Consider the following 22,526-nt stretch of genomic DNA (forward strand, 5'->3'; position numbering starts at 1 on the left):
TTTGGTTACTCATGTTTATGTATTTGCATTGAAACCTAGGTATCTGGAGTTAGGTCATTGGTGGTATTTCTTTGTATGGAAATCTTACCTCTTTTTAGCTGAGTGAGTATTTGAAGGTATGTTTCCTGTTACTCCAACTAGTCAGGTTGTTGACATGCTGTATGAGTTTTAGATTTCAGTCTTTTGGCAATTCTGTCTTGATGTTTAAATGGAGTTTCAGAAGAAGTCATGGCTCAGCCCATTTGAAGATTTTCTGTAGTATTATTGCATTCTCAGTCAATATTCAAGAGTCTGGGGATGGGTGCTTAGAACATTTTCTCAGGCAATGGATGCTGTTTGTATTGCAGAGAAAGAGTTTGGGGTCTACCTATAAAAGAGAGCTGGTCAGGGTTGCCCAGAAGAACAGTAATGATCACATGTTCTTCAGGAAAATCATGAGAATGCCTGGAGTTGCTAGTATGAGTGTCATACTCTTCCCTGGAGAAGGGAATTGCTCTAAATGCAGGGATATGTGGAGGTGGCAAAGCTAGTTTAGTGTCAGCCTAGAGAAGTGGCCAAGTGAGTATTGGTTGAGTAAGTGGCATAAATCTAGGCTCTAAGCTTTCTGACTAAATATAGGAGGTATGGGAGAAGTAGATGGGATTAGCAGCATGTGATGGCATTCCTACTCAAAGGTGTATATTAGGGGGCACAATATGGTAGGTCAGGAAACATGATCTTATGGCAAGTTTCATGGTTGGCTGGATTTGCTGGCATTCATCCATGGAGAGGAGCCATACTCAGGAAGTGGAGATTGGTTTTATTGGGGGTAAAAGACTTATGTATGCCGAAGAAAGGATCATGTATGTGAAGCATGGATGAATGATTGTTGTTGGCTAGGTAGATATAGTTGAGCTGGGTGGAAGTATAGGCTCCATGACTAAAGTTGGAGACAGGGTTGTTCTTTGGGGATGAATAGGGCTGGTAGAATAAACTGGGGCTTCCTACATGAAGTGAGTATGTGAAAGGGGGCTCAGGAATGGAAATGTGTTCCTTAAGAAGGTCACAGTGGTCTCAACCAGCCTTTCCTGTTTATAATAAGGCCATAAGGATAGCATTGGCACTGCCCACAGTAAGCTGGATCATCCCACATAAATCATCACTCATGATACTATCTCAAAGACTTGTCAATAGGAGAATCTTTTCTGAGCAGTATCTTAGATGCACTCTTCCCTGGTGACTCTTGATTTTTCTCACAGTCCATGGAGGCTTTCTTATTAACATGTTTTACATCTCTAGAAAAAGAATTCCAGGATTTTTCCTCCTGTGTGCTTTTGTCTTGCTTCTTCATGGTCCATGATTCCAGCTGAGGTTGTCAGTACAATGAAGCCAAACTGACAGGATGGGAGCAGATTGTTCTGTCATTTTTCTAGATCTTTGAGTTGCACATCAAATCCAGGGCTTATTATTATTATTATTATTCCACATTTGTTCAACCTGCCTGTGAGGTTCATGATGATTTTCCCAGCTCTGTGGTTGTTGATGATTTCAAACTCACTAATGTAACCATGCTTCATCATCACAGTTAGAAACCTAATGATGACTTTGGAGCAGGGTCTGATGAGGACCTGGCGTTTGCCTCTCTTCTCAGCATTGTTTATGCGCTTGAGAGCAACAGCCAGGACATTCATGTGCACTGTGGTGCAGGTGCGGAAAGATGGCAGAAAGGGACTCTTGATTTTTTTCAAGTTGACAATAAAAATGAAATTGTAAAGTGTCTGTTCATAAAATCATTTCACAACATACTAGTGTCATTCCTCATGTATACATTTAGTGCCAGATTTTTTTCTTCTGTCGTAATTATTTTCATGTTCTGACTTTCACTAGTTTTTTCTCATATAGCACAATATTTTTCTTTTAAGTTTTCATTCTAAGACTTCATCATACATATATTTAATCTCATAGCATCTTTGTAGCAATTATACTATGTTTACTTTCACATTTGAATTTATATTTAACAACTGTGTGCATATTATCTGAAGCTAAGCCAATCCTAGTATTTCAAACCAATGTTTCAAGATGAGGGTCAGATTATTTTAGAATTATAAGTTTCCTAGGTATACTTCCCTTAAAAAATGAAAGCCATCCCAGGCCTGTCTTTCAGCTTACTCATAACAGGTTACCAATCTCCTTCACTCTCAACTTCTGTACATGTTGCAGGTTCATCTATAAACTATTATACTCTAATTAACCTTTTTTGAGGCCTTAATAGAGTAATCTCTTGTGTCACCATACCACCAAATACATAATTAAAAATTAGTCCAATATTATTATTGCCACTGTGAATAATACTATTTTAGTAATATAAATGGAATTAATATGGATATTTATTCTTTACACAAATATATTATGATTTTGTATTATATACTACCATAAAATTTTCATATTATACTTTGAGTAGATTAAATCATTTACATGTTATAAAGATCTAACATCTCTACTATAAGGATGTTCCAAATTTGGTTGGGTGTCAATGTCAAGTTGCAAACTCCAAGAAAATTCATTAGAATTTTCTTCTGCCACAGATTTGAAAATATTGGAGCAATAACTTGAATAAGTATAGTATACAAATTCTCACACTGACTTATATAGTACAAAATATTGAGGATTTCTTTCACTCAAATGATAAGTGGAAATTGAAATTATAAAAATAATGTTAAATATAAAGTGCTAGTGGACAAATAGACAATATATAAAATATATTATGAAGACTGATAATGCAAATGGCATTCATAGACAATGGTAAAAAATTATCGTCTTCGAACATGATAGACAAAACAGAAGACAACACCATATAAAATCATTAAATGTCCATATATGAGTACTGAACAAAGAAGAAAAGCTATTGCACTCATCCTAGTTAGTTTTGAACCCCATGTAAACATTTTCAGAAAAAACTTGAAATTTTATGATAATTTAATTTACTATTTTTAGGAAAGACATTTACACACACACAGAGGAATGTGATTAACAACAGGATAATGATAGTGAAATATAAGACTCAATATGCAGGTCATTTTCTTTTACATAAGGAAGTATTTTTCATATTAAATCAACATCAAATACAATTAACATACATTTAACTTTTCATAGTGATGTTATTTGTCAAACAACAAGGCTTTTAAGTATTGTCCACTTTCTGAGTGTTTTGGTGTATGTATGCTCTTTATTAGTGCAAAGCACATTAATTAAAAACAAAATGCTCTTGTATCCTTCCAAGTCCACAGGTTAAATGAAAATAAGCTTTTGAGTATTCTGATGAACTTGGTACCAAGTAAGCCGTTCATGAAACATTTTTTTTCTTTTTTTTTTTTGGTTTTTCAAGACAGGGTTTCTCTGTGTAGCTTTGTGCCTTTATTGGATTTCTCTCTGTAGGCCAGGCTGGCCTTGAACTCACAAAGACCTGCCTGGCTCTGCCTCCCAAGTGCGGGGATTAAAGGCGTATGCCACCAACACCTGGCGAAACAATTTAAATGACTTCTTCCCTTTTAGTGTGCTTACACTATATAATATTGTAAGCTTTTATTTTATGAGGATCCTCAGATTCTGAAAGTCAGACTTACTTTTTTCAGGAAGTCACTGGCAAGCTTTTTACATTTTATGGAATTAACATTATGTGGAGAAATCTTAATGTCTAAATTTGTCCTATATTTGGAACTTCAGTTGAGAAAGATGTCTTCTGATTTACTCTATAATCCCATGTAAACAATGACATTCCAGTGTTTGTTTCAGTTTTTGTATTTGTTTGATGAAAGAACTACAATGATAATATAAAATCTTTCTAAGATTCAATTAATAAATATTTAACATTTTTTATCTTTCAGCATTGTAGTGTATATTGAGATATATCAGCAGTTCTCTGAAGTTTCCAAGCTTAATTACATTGGAGCCTCTTGAAATTGTCCTATGCTCTCAGATTTATCATCTAACAAACATTGACAACTAGACTAGAAGAAGAGATAAGGCCAACATATCAAGCATCTTTATGGGCAAGTAATTCCAGTGGTTCATCATACTCACCAGCTCTGTATAAACTGGTGATCACCTGTGTCAAACAGATTGCATCACTTTTATGTTATCCAGCTTAAGGGAAAGTGACTCGAGTCTATGAGAAATGCTGTAGCTGATCTAGCCTGTCAATAGATTTGAAGATGAGTGCATTTGAAGAGGGTACAGAGCCAGTAACAGTCGAAATTGTGAGCTCTGTCTTACTTACTGAAGACACAGACAGGAACCTCATTCTTTGCCTTCAGAATGAAGCTGGTGAAATGGAAAACCCTACTGAACCTCAGAATAAGAGGCCTTGTTTGTCCACAGAGGATGATTCAACTCCTTACATGCCAGCTGCTTCACTCCCACTACCAGAAATGGAGCAGAGCTTTGATTTGGACACAACTACAGCCACAGAGGTGGCAGGTGAAGAGATTACTGAGGGAACTATGATGCAGTTCCAGATTTTACAGGATGACAAACCAGATGAAGAATTCCCCTTGGCTAGTGCACAAGAGTCAATCGTTAGCCAAGCATGGTTAAGAGGTAAAGAAGATAAAGATAAGCTAACCAGACAAGGGCATAAATGGAAGCAGGGGATGTGGTCCAAGGAAGAAACAGATATTTTGATGAACAACATTGAACGTTATATGAAGGAACATGGAATAGAGAATGCTGCAGAAATCATTTTTAAGATGTCAAAAGGTAAAAGAAAAGATTTCTACAAAACTATATCATTGGGTCTGAATCGGCCTTTGTTTTCAGTTTATAGAAGAGTGGTCCGAATGTATGATGACAGAAACCATGTGGGAAAGTACACCCCTGAAGAAATTCAGAAGCTCAAGGAGCTCTGGCAACAGCATGGCAATGACTGGATAACAATAGGTGCTGCCATGGGAAGAAGTCCATCTTCTGTCAAAGACCGGTGCCGACTGTTGAAGGATACTTGTAACACGGGGAAATGGACTGAAGAAGAAGAACGGATTCTCGGAGATGTGGTTCACGAACTGACACACACTGAGGTGGATGAGAAGGTCACACATGGTGTGTGTTGGGCAACAGTGGCTCAAAGAGTAGGTACTCGCTCAGCAAAGCAGTGTCGTGCTAAATGGCTCAACAACCTGAACTGGAAACAGACTGGAGGGATTGAGTGGACCAGGAAAGATGAAGTCACTCTCATTCACATGCTAGCAGAGCTTAATGTAGCTGATGAAAATGAAATTCACTGGGATGACTTAGCTAAAGGATGGAAAAGTGTTCGTTCACCACAATGGCTGCGTAGTAAATGGTGGACCATCAAAAGGCAAATTACAAACCATAAGGACTTTGCATTCCCAGTCCTAGTGAAATGTCTTCAACAAATATATGAGAGCCAAAATGCCAGCCTCATGTTTTGGGAGAATAAATCAGGATCTGAAGTTGCAGATAGCAACCCTGATATCAGTGTTCAACAAGTCCCCTTTGGAGTCATGGGTGTAGAAGATAATAACAGTACATCCATGAGTACAGTACCCATGACAGGACTGCAAATTACACTCCAGATCGTCCCTGATTCAACATATGTGGCTATTGTTAACTCTGAAACAATAACCCCACCCAGTGGCCCACAATAGATATTTGATATTCTTCCTTCTTTCCATTTATGTTCTGTTCCTTAACCTTGGACCTATTTCATTCAGACAAGCTCAAGTCAAGGCCTTTTTTTTTAAAACTCCAACCTAATGGCTGCTGTACCTTCTTTTCCTAACCTATCACATTTCATCTTCTATTCCCAGAACATCTATTGAACACTAATCAATGATATGTGGAGTGCCATACACCAGAATCATCACTATAACAGCTGAGAAAAATAACATTACTTTTTTCATATCCCAAGCAGAATTGGCAGTCAATAGTGACATCTATTGTTCTAATTTTCATGGACTTGCAAATGTATTCAAAGCAGACAATTTTCCTGACAGAATTCTTCAGCTAAGATAGCTCTGCAGCCATCATTTAGTGATGTTCGTGTTTCTTAATTCAGAGACCCAAGCTAGTGAACTGTGCTGATTATAGCAGAAGAATTCCATGACACCAGCCATAAGAATAAGAAATTTACTCAGATTTATCCAATGTTTGAGTTACTGAGGATTGAGTCACTCACCACAGTAGAGCAAGAGCATTATACAAGTGATAACAAAATCACACTTTTTGCCCCTTTACTACCTGACTCTATCAAGGCATGGGATAAACCTGTCTTGCCTTTTACAGTACTAGCAAATCTTATAATCGAAAACAGCAAGTATCGATTGGATCCTCTTTGGGCAGCTTTGTTTCTATAGACTTCAAGGATATTGGACTTGCTAAAATATTACTAGCCTATCTTCAGAAACAAGCAAAATGCCAAAGAAGTGTTATTGTATCTTCAGAGGAACAGGAACAATGCCCAAGTGACTTTACTTTATAATCTCCTGATTCACATAGCTACAGTGGGTTAGCTATGAACATTAAGACTATGTCTTTTTTTTTTTTTTACTGTTTTTAGTACATCTGAGATCCAGTTTTATGACAGCCTGTAAATGAGTGAATGATGAGAAGTTTTATTGCACATATCCCCATTGAATATTACCAGGAAGGAATGTTTTTCACCATAGCTCTTGGAAAGTTTTCAAGTTACCAAAGGTCAACTGCAGTAATACTCATGTATGTAGTTTAGTCATGGTATTTTATCCAGCCTCTGTGAGGATTGATTACATTTCAAAGAGGTCCTAACAATATAGTTCAGTACTTATTGGTTACATAAACAGTGGCGGGACTTTGGAGGTGACCTTGTGGCAATAACTAATGGTTAGCTCATTGCAGGCAGCTTGAGCTGATTTCGGCAGAAAAAAAAGTAGAAAGTGAGTAATGAAAATTCACAATTTTGCTGTTCTTAAAGGGAATATGAATTAGTAACCAAACCCACCAGTAGCTAAGATGTTTTCACCTCTTATCTAATGCCACTTATTAGTTTTCAGTTAGCATACAGTAGTGAAACTAAATGAGAAAAGGAGTACATTGCCTGTATCTGATGACCAGAACCTTTTATTACATGTCCTTCTTACTATACCAAATACACAAAAAGTATAATTGAGGGTGTTTTAGTTTGCCTGAGAGAGAGAGGGAGAGAGGGAGAGAGAGAGAGAGAGAGAGAGAGAGAGAGAGAGAGAGAGAGAGAGAGAGAGAGAGAGCTTGTACTGTACCCTCATCAGGCAATGTGCCACATGAATGGCGATTTCAAAGACAAAGTTTCCATCTGTAATAAAAGAAAAAGAATAGTGGTCATTCCCAATGCTTATGCCTAAACCGACTTCTAGGTTCTTACTGCCATGATTACTATCAAAGTTATCCAAAAGTCTATTTAAATAATTTGATTGTGATGAAATAATTACAAGCAAAATTAACTACTTCACATTAACAAAACAAACAGCATAAGAAGTGTTGGTTGAATAGGGAACTATTTGTGTGTGTTCAGGTTAAGGTGAATAAAACTATCTGCCTTACAATGCTAAAGTTTAAGATACTTTTTTCTGTGTTTGCTGAAAACATCTTTCTGCATGAAGGGATGTTTAGAACAATTATGTGGAATTCTTGGAGAGTAACTCAAACATGGAGATCTTTCACAATTAAAACAAAAGTCTAAGTCAGCACTGGGTTGCCACCGAGATACCTATAACTCATTGAGTCAGTATTGGAGGGAAGTATCTGTAAAAGAAAGATGAAACACATGGAGAAGCCTCCTCCCCTATACTCCACAAACAATGCATTGCTTGAAAATTCACTGTTATATACCATAGACTAACTTAGAGTAGGGTATACCCTTATCTTAATAAAATTACTCTTTTAGAGAACTGAAAATAATTTTAGCCATGTGTTTCCCTAGAACTCATCTGCCAACTTGGTATCTTATCTGAGGCAAATGGAAATTCCTTTATTCCACCCCTATATCTATATCTTTCTCCTTTCTCTCTTTATATCAATATCTATATCAATCAATCTATATATATCTATATCTATCTATCTATCTATATACATCTATCTATCTATCTATCTATCTATCTATCTATCTATCTATCTACCTATCGTGTGTGTGTGTGTGTGTGTGTGTGTGTGTGTGTGTGTGTGTGTGTTACAGAATGAATAATACAGGTTAATGTGGCTACAACAGAGTTCAAAATGCTTCTGAATTGATCTAAACAAAGTCTGTTTCAATAGATAATGAACCAGACTAGTGTCAGGAGGAGAAGTTGGAGGAAACTTTTGGTGTCATGTTTCAGAGTAATGCTGCAAAATACAAAGTGATAAGATTGAGCAGGGTCCAGACATGTTAAAGCAGTGAGTAGGCTGCATTAATACATAGGAACAGATCTGACTGGGGGAACCCCAGTCCTTGGTGCACATACCAGGTTCCAGATGTTAGACTGTGGTAAATCCATGACATTTCAGTGTAACATGTCCATCACTTCATGGATCAAGGACTGAGAGTTACACCCTTTCCTAAAATCTGGTGTGTGCAATATGTTTTGGAGCCAATATGCCAGGATAATATTTCAATATACAGTTCCAAGTCTTCTCAACTGTCATATAAGATGGCTTTCTTTATACTCACAGGAATGAGTCATTAATCTGTCTGAGCTGAAAGGATGGAGCAGTTTTGAGGACTACCCAAAGTATAGCCTCAGTTATACTTTCCCCTTAAAACAGAGTCAAATCTGTTTGTAAAATAGAGTTGCAGAAGGCACTGCCCAGACTGAAAATGCACTACTTTATACAATATGGTCTTAGCAAAAATATAGTACATTTCAAATATTAAAAAGTCTGTGACCTATTTTGATATCTACAACTAGGAACCTGTTGTGAATAAAACAGAAGGTTTATTTTGAAATTGATGCCATCTAGGGATTCAGGAATAAGAACTGGTTCTCTTATAGTTAATATTTAAAAGGTAGGAAATCAGTGTTACTGAAAATTCTTGGCAGCTTTGACAGAGAAATCATCTTATACTGGAGAAATTGGGGTCACTTCATCGAGTTCCTAGTTTTACTAATAAAAGTATTTTAGAAAGAACTCTCAAGGACAGAGAAACAGACTCAAACAGAATTTGAGGAGAATTTATTGGTGATGTAAAGAAAAATCTCAGAGCAGACAAGCTGTAAATCTCACAGAACTGAAATCATAGGAGGAGAATTAATGTGATGAACTGGCATGGAGGTCAGTCAAACAGTGGCAGGCAGCCAGAAGTTGGCAGGGAGCGAAACATTAGAAAAAGAGCATGGATCTTCAGAGTTAGTTATGGAGCATAAAAGCATGCTTGAGTTTTGTCTAGCATCTAAAAAAAAGACAAAGAGAAGAAAATGAATAATTCTGACTTTCCCAGTAAGAACTTAGAAAGGTAACAGACCCAGGCAAACCATCTGGTGGCTCATAAGGACTTCCCTAGGACTCAGGAAATTGTGGAGTGAAAGTAAATCATCTTGAGGTCAACCTACCTTCACAGGAGTGGTGTCTAAGTTTGGTCTAGGACTTTCTCCTTGCAGAAACTCTTAAGGGAGGATATAGGACATGTATCTACCTAGAGGTAGATTTAATTCTTTACAGTATTAACAAGTGTCAGACTTGTTAAATAATGTGTTGTGTTTCAGAAAATGTGCTAAAACTCCAAATCTTCAGGAGGAAAATAATATAACCTGATACTAACTCTCCATGCCATAAGCTGGTGTATTGGGAAGTGGTTCCTTTGTGCATTAAAATGATACACTTCTTCATGCCTGGGATCTAGCCAGGGAAGGTTCAGTGTACCTGCTGCCTGAGTCATGGATAACAGTAAACAGAAATTTCCTTCCTGCTTTGGGAGATGACATTTGTAAGATAAGCATACAGAATATGTCCTATAGCCAAATTTGTAGTGTCAATAATTTAGGGCTCCTAAATGCAGAGATTGCTATTATATAAAACAAAACAAACAAAAACCCTAAAAATAAGTAAATGTTTTTAATGCTATTATACTAGCTGGTTTGTTTGTTTATTTGGTTTAAACCTATCTGTAGTTTCTATTAGATTTTAATCTAAAGCATTTACAAACTGCATTCAATACAACTGTAGTTCAAGAACTTGGTACAATCAATAAAATTGTAGTGTAAAATTTTGCAGTGTAGGCTGGAGTTTTGGGTCAGAGATTGAGAACATTTGCTGTTCTTCTAGAGGACACAGGTTCAATTCTCAGAACCAATGTGGTGGCTTACAACTATTTCTAAGTCAAAGTATAGGAGATCTGACATCCTCTTCTGGCTTCAATGAGCACCAGGCATACACATATTGTAAGCAAAATAATCATATAAAATTTTTAAAGAAGAATGATGTGTTCATTTTGTTTCACTATTTTAGCTGGTATATTTGCTTAATTGTATTTTGACTGGGATTTCTGGGATATTAAGTCTATATTTTGGCTGTATAATTTACAGATGTAAAGTTTACTAATTTAAGATTCATCATATTTAGATATACCTTAATTATTTTAATGAAACAATCATATGTATGTATCCCTCAATCTTTAGTGTTGGACTGCATGTGGTGATCCTAAGACATATATTGAATTTTATCAAGAGACTTTTACCCTAACTACAAAGATACAGTACCTTCACTATAGTGTTAAAATATAAACCAGACTGTTGCCCATGCCACAGTACTGCAATAGCCCTTCCCTCTCACAGATATCCACAGAGACTAAGAACATTGTCTGTGCAACACTAGCTATTTCCCAGTTTCAGGATTTCTGACAGTTGTCAGGTCTCTCAACTCGTATACTAGTTAATTTTCATCACTGTGATAAAACATCATGACCATGTGATGACAAGTTACTTTAGAAAGAATTATTTATGGTTTATGGTTCCTGAGGGAGAGCCTGTAATGAGTATAAAAGACATGGTGGCAGGCAACTAGAGCCAGAACCTGGTTGATCACAGCTTTAACCACAGCCATGAAGCTGAGAGTGACATGGAAGTGGAGAGAGTCTATAAATTTCACAGCCTTCTCCCAGTGATACTTTCTTTAGGGAGTCTGCATCACCACCTCAAACAGTACTACTAATGGGACCAAGTGTTCTAATACCTGGGCCTATGAGGGACAAGTTTTGCACAAACCACCACACTTGGTAGTGAGATTATAACACAGATATGCTAGTGACCACACATCCTGCTCATCACCCGCTTCTCTGCTTTAGGCCAGGAATAAAAGTCTGACAACAGACTCCTATTATAAACCCTCCCTTCCTAAGAGAGTTGCAAGAAAGGACCCCAACTCTGACATTTGGATCTAATCCTACTACAGAGCCCTCGGCATTCTGTGGTTTCTGTCCATGGCATTTGTAATCCTAATATGTTTCTTTGTACTTGGCTTTCTCATGACACAGAGACTTATCATTAGTTTTGAATGCTTGGCCTAACTTAGACATATTTCTGGCTAGCTCTTTTAATTTTAATTAACCTGTTTCTCTTTTTCCACCTTTTGTCTTGGGGCTTCTTATCTGTCTTCTGGATGTCCTACTTTCACTGCTTCTCTATGCCCGGCTGGCTGACATCTGCCTGGAGTCTTGCCCCGGTTGTGTCTCCCCATTCTCTCCTCCTCCTTCTCTTGTTCTTTCTCTCAATCCTAGATTTCTCCTTCTGTTTATTCTCTCTGCCCACCAGCCCTACCTATCCTTTCTCTGCCCAGCTATTGGCTGTTCAGCTCTTTATTAGACCAATCAGGTACCTTATGCAGGCAAGGTAAAACAGCTTTTCATAACTAAACAAATGCGACATAAACAAAAGTAACACACCTTTACACAGTTAAACAAATATTTTGCAGTGTAAACAAATGTAACACATCTGTGCCCAGTTAAAATAATATTCCCTAACAATTCTTAGTAGCAGCAATATATCCTAATATCCTCTTTGAATCTGCATTGCAAGGCCTTTCATAATGGCAACATAACATGACTGAGGCTCCACAGAAACAGATTACAGTTTGTGGATTTCCTTTCTTTCTTTAGCTGCTGTTTCTCTGGCAAGACTCTGAAGTCTAGTGACACCTGTCATCTTTCTACCATGTAAAACTCAGTGTGGAGTCAGGTGAAGTCCCCTCTAGCCTGGCTTAGAACCAGCTGATGTTTTAAAGACATTCAGTACAATCTTTAATATCTGCTTGTGTTTCCTACTCTACTTTCATGGCCCAGAACTAATAGACATTGTAGATCCTGAAGTCTTTCCACATGGCTGCCCCAGCCAGGTCTATGGCTTTGTCCTGTGCACCTCCACCTCACCAATCATCATGTTGGTACCATTTACTTCTGTCCAAATGTGACATATACCACAAAGATTCATAGAACTTCAAACAAAGTACATGCCACTTTTTGTTAGTATATAAATAATTCGTGTTTTGTAAGTTGTCTACTCTCTGCTGGCCAGCTATGCATAAGTGTCTCTGGCATATAAATATATATCTCTTTACTGTTATTTCAAGACTGATAGTTACACAAGCATAAATGTTTTATGAGCTTAACTTTAGGATATGTAAAGTTTATATTTCAGAAATGATTTGCTAAGCTTTTATTTGCCTGATTTTTAGGATACTGAATTTTGAAATTCTGTATTTCATAACTTACCTGAGTTTCTTTATGGCTGTAGTCATAAAAGTTGTTTGCAAATTAAAAAAAAACAATCAGCAGTTACAGGGCTACCATACAAAGCTTGTATGAAGATAAAATATAAAATACTAAAGTATTTACTGTATTTCTTACATTTTCTCTTGCAAATGCAATTTGTGGGGTACAACATTCTTCTAATTGGTTCATAAATTTTTGCATAATAGAGATGAATTAAAAGGATTAATGGTTAAGTAACAGGAAGGGCCTCACTCATAGGCAATGAACTATAGGCAATTAAAGAATGCTGACAGGGGGAGAAATAGTCTTCCCTAGGAGGAGGCCCCTAATTGCTTCTCTAATACCAAGTGGTCAGCCATGATATCATATACATACAAGTATCATTAAACAGACTATTATTATTATTATTATTATTATTATTATTATTATTATTATCCTCTTTGCTTCTAATTCTTATTATAATTTTGTCTGAAAGCTGCCAATGATACCTTTGCCACTGACTGAGTGGTGTGTGTCTCGCAATTTTCAGTACCAAATAAACTAGCCTGCTAGTATTTTTAGGCTCTATTTTCCCCAAAGTCTCAGATCCTTGACACAGTTCATCCACTTGTTTGTTTCAATGGCGAAACCCGAGTGATCATTAACCTAGTTGCTAACAGAATCCTCATTTCCATCTGGAACTCTATCACACTCATGTTTAATACACAAAATCATATCAGTGATCTGGGCTTCTAAGCCACTATCACAGTTTCATGTCAATTTGTGATTTCATTATTATAGGTGTTCTGTAGCAAACTGCCAAACTTTGCCAAAGTGATCTTGCAATATAGTTCTAAATACTCTTCCACATCTTCTCAGAAATAGGAGCAACAAGACCCCAATTCCTGACAACATTTTTCTGTTAGTCTTCTGATACTGTTACAAGTATTTACAAATGGAAAAGATTTACTTTTGGCTCACAGTTTTTGAGATCTTATCCATGGTCAGGCAGATCCATCTGTGGATTTTGGTCCAGCAGTGATCTATAACACATTATGGTATGCCACATGGTAAAGCTATTCTTCACTTGCTGGCCACAATGAGAAAGAGAGAAGAGCTGAAGTAGCATTCTTTTATGTAAAAGAAAGCCCCACAAAACTAAGAGATTTTTCATTAAATGCCTTTATATATTCTAATACCTCCCAATGGTGTCAGTTAGGGGACTCAGCCTTTAACAGATGGCTCAGTTTGATGAATGTTCCAAATCTAGATTTAAGCATCAACTTCTAAGAAAAAGGTTTGTTTGGCCTCAGTGTTAGTGGTTCTATTCCATTCCATAACATAATTTGAACCCGTAGTGGAACACCATCAGTGGAACACAGTATTGACCAAAAACTTTCTCTGATGGACAGAAATGGGGAACTGAAAGAAGACAGTAAGAGCCTGGAACCTTAAAAGGCACATTCCCATTGACCTGAAGACTTCTCACTAATCACTAGCTCCTAAAGATTCTAGCACATCAGCACATCAGCACTGGCTAAGGTCCAAGCCTTTAAAATGTGGACCTTTTGGGGATATTTCAAATGTAAACTACAGCTGAGTACTTATTCCTTTCATTTTCTTTTATAAGTACCAGATTTGTCTTTCTAATTTCATTTTTACAGTCACTATTAACAGTGAAATGAATAATTCAAATTGTCGTGATGGTCAAGATTGATCCCAAAATATTCCTTTACATTCAAACTCTTGCTTCAGATGATGAATGCTGTGGATATCGCTCTGTGTAAAAAAAGTTCTGATTGGCCAGTGGCCAGGCAGGAAGTATAGGTGGGACAAGAGAGAAGAGAATTCTGGGAAGTAGACGACTGGGGAGAGACACCGCCAGCTGCCGCCATGAAAAGCAACATGTAAAGACACTGGTAAGCCACAAGCCATGTGGCAAAGTATAGACTAACAGAAATGGGTCAATTTAAGATAGAAGAAGTAGATAACAAGAAGCCTGCCACAGCCATACTGTTTGTAAGCAATATAAGTTTCTATGTGCTTTCTTGGTTGGGTCTGAGGGACTGTGAAACTGGCAGGTAAGAGAGATTTGTCCTGACTGTGGGCCAGGCAGGAAAACTCTAACTATAGATGAATATTCTAAAACCACGCAGTTACATTCTACAGGAATTACTGAGAATACAGTAAGTGGTACACACTCTCTAGTTGCCTCTCTTCATATGCAGGGCTATAATGAGTGAGAATAATGCATATAAGGTGCATTGTGAAGCCAGGTGACCATGGGAATTCAAGCCAACTATTTGTGAAGATTAAAAGTGCCTATATAAAATGTTTAGTAAGATCTTAGTACACATTTGAAAGTTTAATAGATTGCATTGCTTCACTTGTGCTCTAACTTTTGATTGTCAGAATTATGAGAGTAAAACTATGTCTGTAAGAACAGGTAAGTTGCTAGCCATTAAAAGTCACTTGAAGCTCGTGTCAGACTAGTTGATCTTCAATGAGGTGATAGTTAATAATTTGATGTAAGTTTGAGAATAGCACTTAGATGAGTAGAAATGAAATGTTAATAGGAATATATCTTTGAACAGCTTAAAGTCAATGCAATGTAATAGACACTCTGTGATGGTTTAAATGAAAAGGCCTCCATAGGGTCATATATTTGAATGACTGGTCTCTAGTTGGAAGGAATTTTGGGGAAGGATTAGAGAATGTGGCCCAATTGAAGGGTTAGGTGTTAAGGTTTCAAAAGCCCATGCCATTCCCAGTTAGCTCTCTGTTTTTATAGTTATGTTTCAACATGTAAATTATCAGCTACTGCTTCAGTGTCATGCCTGCCTTCTGCCATGTTCTATGATATGAGGGTTATGGACTCACCCTCTGAAACTGTAAGCCCCTAACAAACACCTTCTTCTAAAAGCTTCTTTGGTCATGGTCTTTGTCACAGTAGTTGAAAAATAACTAAGATACTCCCTTAAATGTTATTAGCATATCTGATCCCTAGGGAGACCTAGGCTAAAGATAGCTGTTGCAAAGTTCAGAGGCTATAATTTGGAGGAAAATAAATTGTCTATTTAGAACTCAAATTAGGCTCTTTGAAGCTCCAGATTCTTGTTTATATGTATATTATGATCTATAGACAGATTATCTGTAGACAGATGAAGACATCTGTGCTTCATCAATATGTGAATTCTCCACTAACAACTTAAAAGTTCATACAGCCATAAGACTCTGTTTAGTGCCAATTTAATATGGTTTGTTTCATTTTTCACTTGTATACTGCTATCTTTCTAAGAATATTTGTAGTATGAATCTTCAAGAGTCTTATTAATAAAATCAAACCTGAGGCAGGTTATTTGGGTGAATGCTGGAAGATCAGAGAAGCAGAACAAGCCACAGTTTCCTCACCTCGCCAGTTCCTCAGCTGGTCTTGTTTCCTCAGACTGCAAGCTTCTGTGTCCTCATCCCAATGGCTCTCAGCTGAGCTGTGCTTGATAGCCTGAATGCTTAACCAGCCGAATGCTTAACTAAACAAATGCTTAACTGACTCTGGTGCCTGGTTTTCACATCTTATATATCTTTCTACTTTCTGCATTACTCCCTGGGATTAAAGGCTGGGTTTCTGGGATTAAAGGCATGCACCGCTACCACTCAGCTTCTGCTCTGGCTTGCTCTGACCTCAAGGCAACTTTATTAACATACAAATAAAATCACATTTCAATACAAATAAAATATCACTATAAATATTGATTAGCTATTTTTTCTATTGTTGTGATAAAACACCATGGCAAAGACAATGTATGGAGGAAAGGATTTATTTGAGGCTTACTGCTCAAGAGGATTAGAGTCCATGATAGTGGAGTCGAGGTAGTAAGTGGCTAAACCACATCTGAGAGCTCACATTTTGAATCAAAAACAAGAGTCAGAGAGCGCTAATTCAAAATGTTATGAGTCTTTTGAAGCCTCCAAGCACATCCCCAGTAACATACTTCCTCCAGCAAGGCCACTCCTCCTAATTTTCCCACAAACAGGCACAAACTATAGATTGAGTAGTCAAATGCCTGAGACTTATGAGGTTATCTCATTCAAACTGCCACGTTCTACTCCATAAGCCTCATAGCCTTGTGGCCATATCAGAATGCAAAATGCATTTAGTTAAACTTCAAAAGTTCCCATAGTCTTTCATAAGTCTCAACACTATTATAAAGTCTATAGTCCAACTCTCTTCTGAAACTCAAGGTAATAATTTAACTGTAATCCTCTGGAAAATAAAACAAATAACGTACTTCCAACATACAATAACACAGAATGTACATTACCATTTTAAAGGAATAGACAGAAGAAGGGCAGAGTTGGGGGAGACACCAGCCTGGAATGGAAGGAGCAACACAATGTCAGCAGACTGGTAATGCCACAGTCACATGGCAACATATAGATTTATAGACATGTGTTAACTTAAGATGAAAGAGCTAGCTAGCAAGAAGCTGAAGCCATAGGCCACACAGTTTGTAATTAATATAAGCCTCTGTGTAATTATTTTAAAAGCGGCTGTGGAACCACAGGTGAGAGAGAGTCATACTGACCACAGGGCTGGGAAGTACATAAAGAAACTTCCCTCTTCAGGAAGTATATCACTGGGGTGTGATTTAAAGTTTTATAGGCTGTCCCTCATTCCTATTCCTTCTTTTTGCTTCCTGTGTGTGCATAAAATGTTATCAGTATGCTTCTGTACCTATAGGCCAGCCAAATGCTCCAGCTACCATGCCTTCTCCACCATGATGGCTTATATCCCTTCTGGAACTATAAGCCAAAATTTCTTCCTTAATTTGCCATTTGTTTATGTGTTTTTATCACAGCAACAGAAAAGTGACCAATATAACTTGTAATGTCCAAGGCATACTTTCTATTGTGTTGAATCTTATTATTTTTAAAAGACAAATTCAGAATATCTGTGTATTTCTTTTCCATACTGAACCATTTTATTCATAAGCCAGCAGTGAGTTCTAATAATGAATCCACTGTTTTCAGGATACTATATTTTCTCCTTTCTTGATTTATTTTTGACTATTGCTGAAATATATATAAAAGATGTCTGAAGAAGCAATCTATAAGAGGTAAATTATCTGAATTCTATAATTGCATTATTCTATTCTTATTTTTTAATGAGTATTACTTTTTAAGAAAATAATTTTTGTTTGGTCTTTACCAGAACTATACTACTTTCTATTAACATCCAGTGCTGCAGACATGTTAGAAAGCCGATGAAATCTCTCCCTGCTTTTCTCCATGTTTCTCTCCCTCTTCCATGTCATTCCCCCTCTTCCATTTGAAAATTTACAGTTAGGTTTCTAGCATTGCAGTTTTCATTGTTGTGCCCTTTTAGTTTCAAGAATATCTTATTTTTTAGAAAGGCCTTTTTGTTATTGATTTCATCATTTTGGGGGGGGGGTTGAAATGTTTTTCCTTGCCTTGAAAACTTATTCTCCAATAGTTAGCTTTTCTGAGAGTCAGGCAAACAACTTGGATTTATAGTTACAATACTAATATGTAGGACACAATACAAGCTCTGGTATTAAAATATTTCTGTCCTGATACTTGCCAGTCAATAAGGTTAGATTTACAAAACAGTATACACTTATTTATTTATTCTATAATTTTAATTAAATATAGTTACAACATTTCTACCTTGCCCTTTCCTCTCTCCATTCCTTCACATGTCCACTCAGTCCAGGCTCTTTTATTACCTCCCTCACAAATGGATCTCTTTTTCTTTAATTATTAGTATGAAAACCACACACACACACACACACACATACACACATTCTCACATATATAGACTAGATGAAATATATAAATAAAATAGGATGAATTTGTTTGTGTTGTTTTTTATATATGGTTTCAGGGATGACCATTTTGTAGATATCCAGATAGAGGCCAGTTCTCCAAGCCATTTTTTTCCCTAGAGTTCTTTGTCTAGGTTTGAGACTCCCTGAAATGCTCTTTCATGTTAGCATGTATCTTAATTTTGTCATTATTCATTTCTTGCTTATGCAGCCATTTTCAAGAGAGGCAGTCACACAGAAGATTTCCTGACATTCTGGCTCTTCCATTATTTCTACACACTGTAAATGTTGCCTGAGCCATGGATGTAGGAGCTATGATAGAGATGTATCCATGCACTGGTACTGACTCCCCACAATTCATTAATCTTTGTGTTGTGTCCAGTTGTGTTTTTCTGCAATAGCCTTTATTTGCCACAGAATCTTCTTTGATAAAGAGTAATGTCTACACATATCTGTGGGTATAAAGATAAAACGTAGAATACAGTTAAGTTATTATGATGGTATGATGGTATAGCAAAGTGAAAGCTATGGTAGTAGATTATCTTCTAAGATAGCTCCTGGTACCAGACATGATTTCACATCTTTAAATAAGCCTTATGTCTACTTAGATAGCTGTTAGTTACCGCCGCCAAATGTATAAACTAATTGATTCTTTATCTTGCTATGCTGGTTATTTCTGTGATTCATAGAAATCACAGCTGAGTAGAACAAGTAATTGTTTCCTCCCCTGACAGTTTGCATAGTGCTTTCTGGTGTTATGGCAGACAGACCCCAGGATAAGGCTTTCAGGTCACATCCAGCTCAAAGTATCTGAGTCCTATTTCCTATGTGTAATTTGTCTCCAGCAATAGACACTTACTTTCACCTTCTGAGAAGGAACCAAGAGCAACAACAACAGTACATATTGTTTGAGCAGTCATTTTCACTATCCTAAATAATCACTCAAAACATGATTTTCCATCACTGTTTTTTTGTTTGTTTGTTTTTTGTTACCCTATGGTTCTTTTGGAGCAATCTCAGTTCAAGCAGCATAATTTCACACACACACACACACACACACACACACACACACACACACACAGAGAGAGAGAGAGAGAGAGAGAGAGAGAGAGAGAGAGAGAGATGGATAAAGAGACAGAATATATATAATGTTAGGTAAAAACAATATAATTTCATTCCTTTAAGCTTTATCGTAAAACCTTTGTTGTTATTTGTCCCTACTCTGTCTCCTTCTGTGTTGAACTCCCTCTTCTCTTGCCAATTGGAAGTACTATCCTCATGAACAAGAGAAAGCCAAGGAGGCTGCAACTCTACAGAGAGAAATATGAGTAAGCAAGGAGTACTAGGATTTGGAGAAATATTGTTCTTCAAGAAAGAGCACACCAGATGGTTACCCAATACCAAATGATCAGCCTTGAAAATATACACACAATTAACGTTATACAGACTGAGCAGGTGTATGTGTGCGTTTGTGTGTGTGTGTGTGTATTTCAGAATATATATTTAAGAATATATATTATATATACACATATATAATTAGGACTATATACACATACAATACATACATACACACATATGCACACACGCATATAGTTACAAACATACATTTCTAACAAAAATTTATGGAATAAGAAGCCATGAATTTGAATACAAGCAAGAAAGGTATATGGGGTTATTTGGAGAGATTTAAGGGAATGAGAAATTGATATAATTACATTTTAATCTCAAAAAATAAAAGAAATATTTACAAATATCTTTAAAGACAGTCAGTAGTACAGAGTTCATATATGAAAGATTAGCAACTAAATTATTATTGGACTTCATTCAAAAATAGAAAGAAGGGAACAAGCTTTCATATACTTTCTCTTAACTGTTGATGTAAATATTAATATTTATATATGCAGCAAAATTATCCTTAAAATAATAAAGATGGAATATAGTAAGCCATATAAGGCAAAGCAGATAACACTAATTCTGAAGACACATGTGCAAAACATGTTAGAATGGACAAATTTCAGAAAGAAGGAAATTGACCCCAGACGGATATTTTAGATACAAAGACCAGTGAAAAGTGAAATATCTGATAACAGAGAAGACACTGTTGAAATACAAAAAGAAGTAATTCTAAATAACTTCCATGGGTGATCATGTAATTAACAGGCCATATATATAAAGCTCAGCCTTTGTCTTTCAAGTTCCTGGTGCCCATGCTTCCCCATTCAAAATTCTTTGGAATATTTAGATTGAAATCCCTTGAGTTGCTATTGACTGTACAGCTGATCTTGTCATGTAGAATAAATTAGTTCCTGTTTGCACACATTTTCTGAACAGTTAGTGACTTAAGTTGGTCCAATCAGCATAAGAGACTTTTAGAAATGTAGCCGGAACGTATACTATGCTGATAACCCTGTCTCTCTGCTGGTAATAAGTGAGGACTCAGGTAGTTCATGAGAGAGTTTCTATCAGAAACCTTAGGGCATCCTTTAAAGAGAACTGTAACCTTTTATGTTAAAGTTCTTACCTTAGTTGATGGACTACTTTTGATTCCAAATTGTCCTTTTATGATAACTACTTCTCAAGATATTTTTATGTACTGAACATGTGACAGCATAATATGTCCTTCTAAACTTCCTTGTTAGAGATCAAGAGCTGTTGTATACGTTCTCAGTATAATAGTGATGCACATGATCATGCATAATTAAGTACATAATTTTGTACTCTTGAAATATAAGCTAGTGGAATGAGGAAGTTCAGTGGCTCAGACCATAAACAGCACTAGAGGGACTGAAGCAGTAGGACTGCTATGAGTTCTGGGCCAATCACACACATGCACACGCATGAACGTTCTGCTGTAAAAATTAGTAAAAATAGTGATCTGTTTGCCATTGGTTTGGTTCATGAACGTATGTTCATTTTCTTATTCTGAAGTAGCTATATGGTAGCATTTGTAAGAGTGAAAAAAATTACAAGTTTGGCTAAAGTAAATCTATCAATATTTATAATGTGCAGGACACCATGTTTAGTCATAGAGAAATTAATATATGAGTTAGGTATAAGAATTTTATGCAAGGAACAAGACATCACATAGTTTTCTGAGCCTGCCTTATTTACTGAGAGGATTTTAGAAGGAAATTAGTATGTGATGCCATGTAATTTTATTCTGCTGTATTACTTTAACCCTGTGTTTCTAGCTTATAGATACTCATCAATACAGCTTGTAGATCTTCTATCAATACAGAAAAAAATGAAAAATCTTACCTTAAGACATTGGATCTAGTTAAAATATAAAGGTAACAATAAAGAAATTAAAGTATTTAATCACTGCTCTTAAAGATCCACTATATAAATACCCAATCAAAGTAGGGACATTTGAAAAGGTTTTCATCAAACTGTGGTCTTTAGGAGAACCTCATTTTATTCCCAGCTGCCATTGACTTTTTACAGTAATCACTTAACAGCTCCATTTCCACATCATTAAATTCTCACAAAGTGCAGAAAAGTCACAAAATAGAAAATGACTCTGAGTTTGTGCTTCTTCCATACAGATGTTATAATTTCAGTCTGAACACAGTTCCATTTCCCAGTATGCCAGACCATTTAGTACATTCAGTGCCTGGCCTTGCAGCCTATGACCCAATGCAGCTATGAAGTTAACACAGCATGTGGATTTTCCAGGAGCATCTATCCAAGCATACATATGCTGTTCTTTTCACTGCAGTGAGTTTAATGGAGTAAGACTGAAAATCTAAAGCATTTTACAGGCTGTTTGGTATGTATTAGAAATCATAGTTCAGAATGAGTTTTTCATTTCAGTTAATTTAATGTTTGGAGCCCGTCAAAAATCATGAGAGATGGGTAGTTATACTATTTATATAGAAAAATAATCTCACCTTAAATTCTCTGTCCCTATAGCTGGCCTTCATTGAATACTTCATTGAATCATTTTACACCAAGAACACTATAAATGTAACAGACTCTGCTAAAGAAAAAAGAGAAAGTCTATTATCTAAATT

At 36.5% G+C, this 22,526-nt stretch overlaps 1 protein-coding gene and 1 pseudogene across 1 annotated transcript; one reads left to right on the forward strand and one right to left on the reverse strand.

Moving 5' to 3' along the window:
- Positions 1-1,274: 1,274 nt before the first annotated feature.
- Positions 1,275-1,670, reverse strand: LOC118573616 (annotated as a pseudogene).
- Positions 1,671-4,190: 2,520 nt separating this feature from the next.
- On the forward strand, positions 4,191-5,642 carry LOC118574771 (cyclin-D-binding Myb-like transcription factor 1). Its single transcript, XM_036175657.1, has one exon. It carries the CDS (start codon positions 4,191-4,193, stop codon positions 5,640-5,642), a length of 1,452 nt encoding a protein of 483 aa, XP_036031550.1.
- Positions 5,643-22,526: the final 16,884 nt, after the last annotated feature.

Source organism: Onychomys torridus, chromosome X, assembly GCF_903995425.1.
Source record: "Onychomys torridus chromosome X, mOncTor1.1, whole genome shotgun sequence".
Classification (NCBI taxonomy): domain Eukaryota; kingdom Metazoa; phylum Chordata; class Mammalia; order Rodentia; family Cricetidae; genus Onychomys; species Onychomys torridus.

Bases quoted from the DNA above. Each gene is read 5' to 3' on its own strand.
- LOC118574771 (XM_036175657.1), top strand. From the start codon at position 4,191: ATGAGTGCATTTGAAGAGGGTACAGAGCCAGTAACAGTCGAAATTGTG.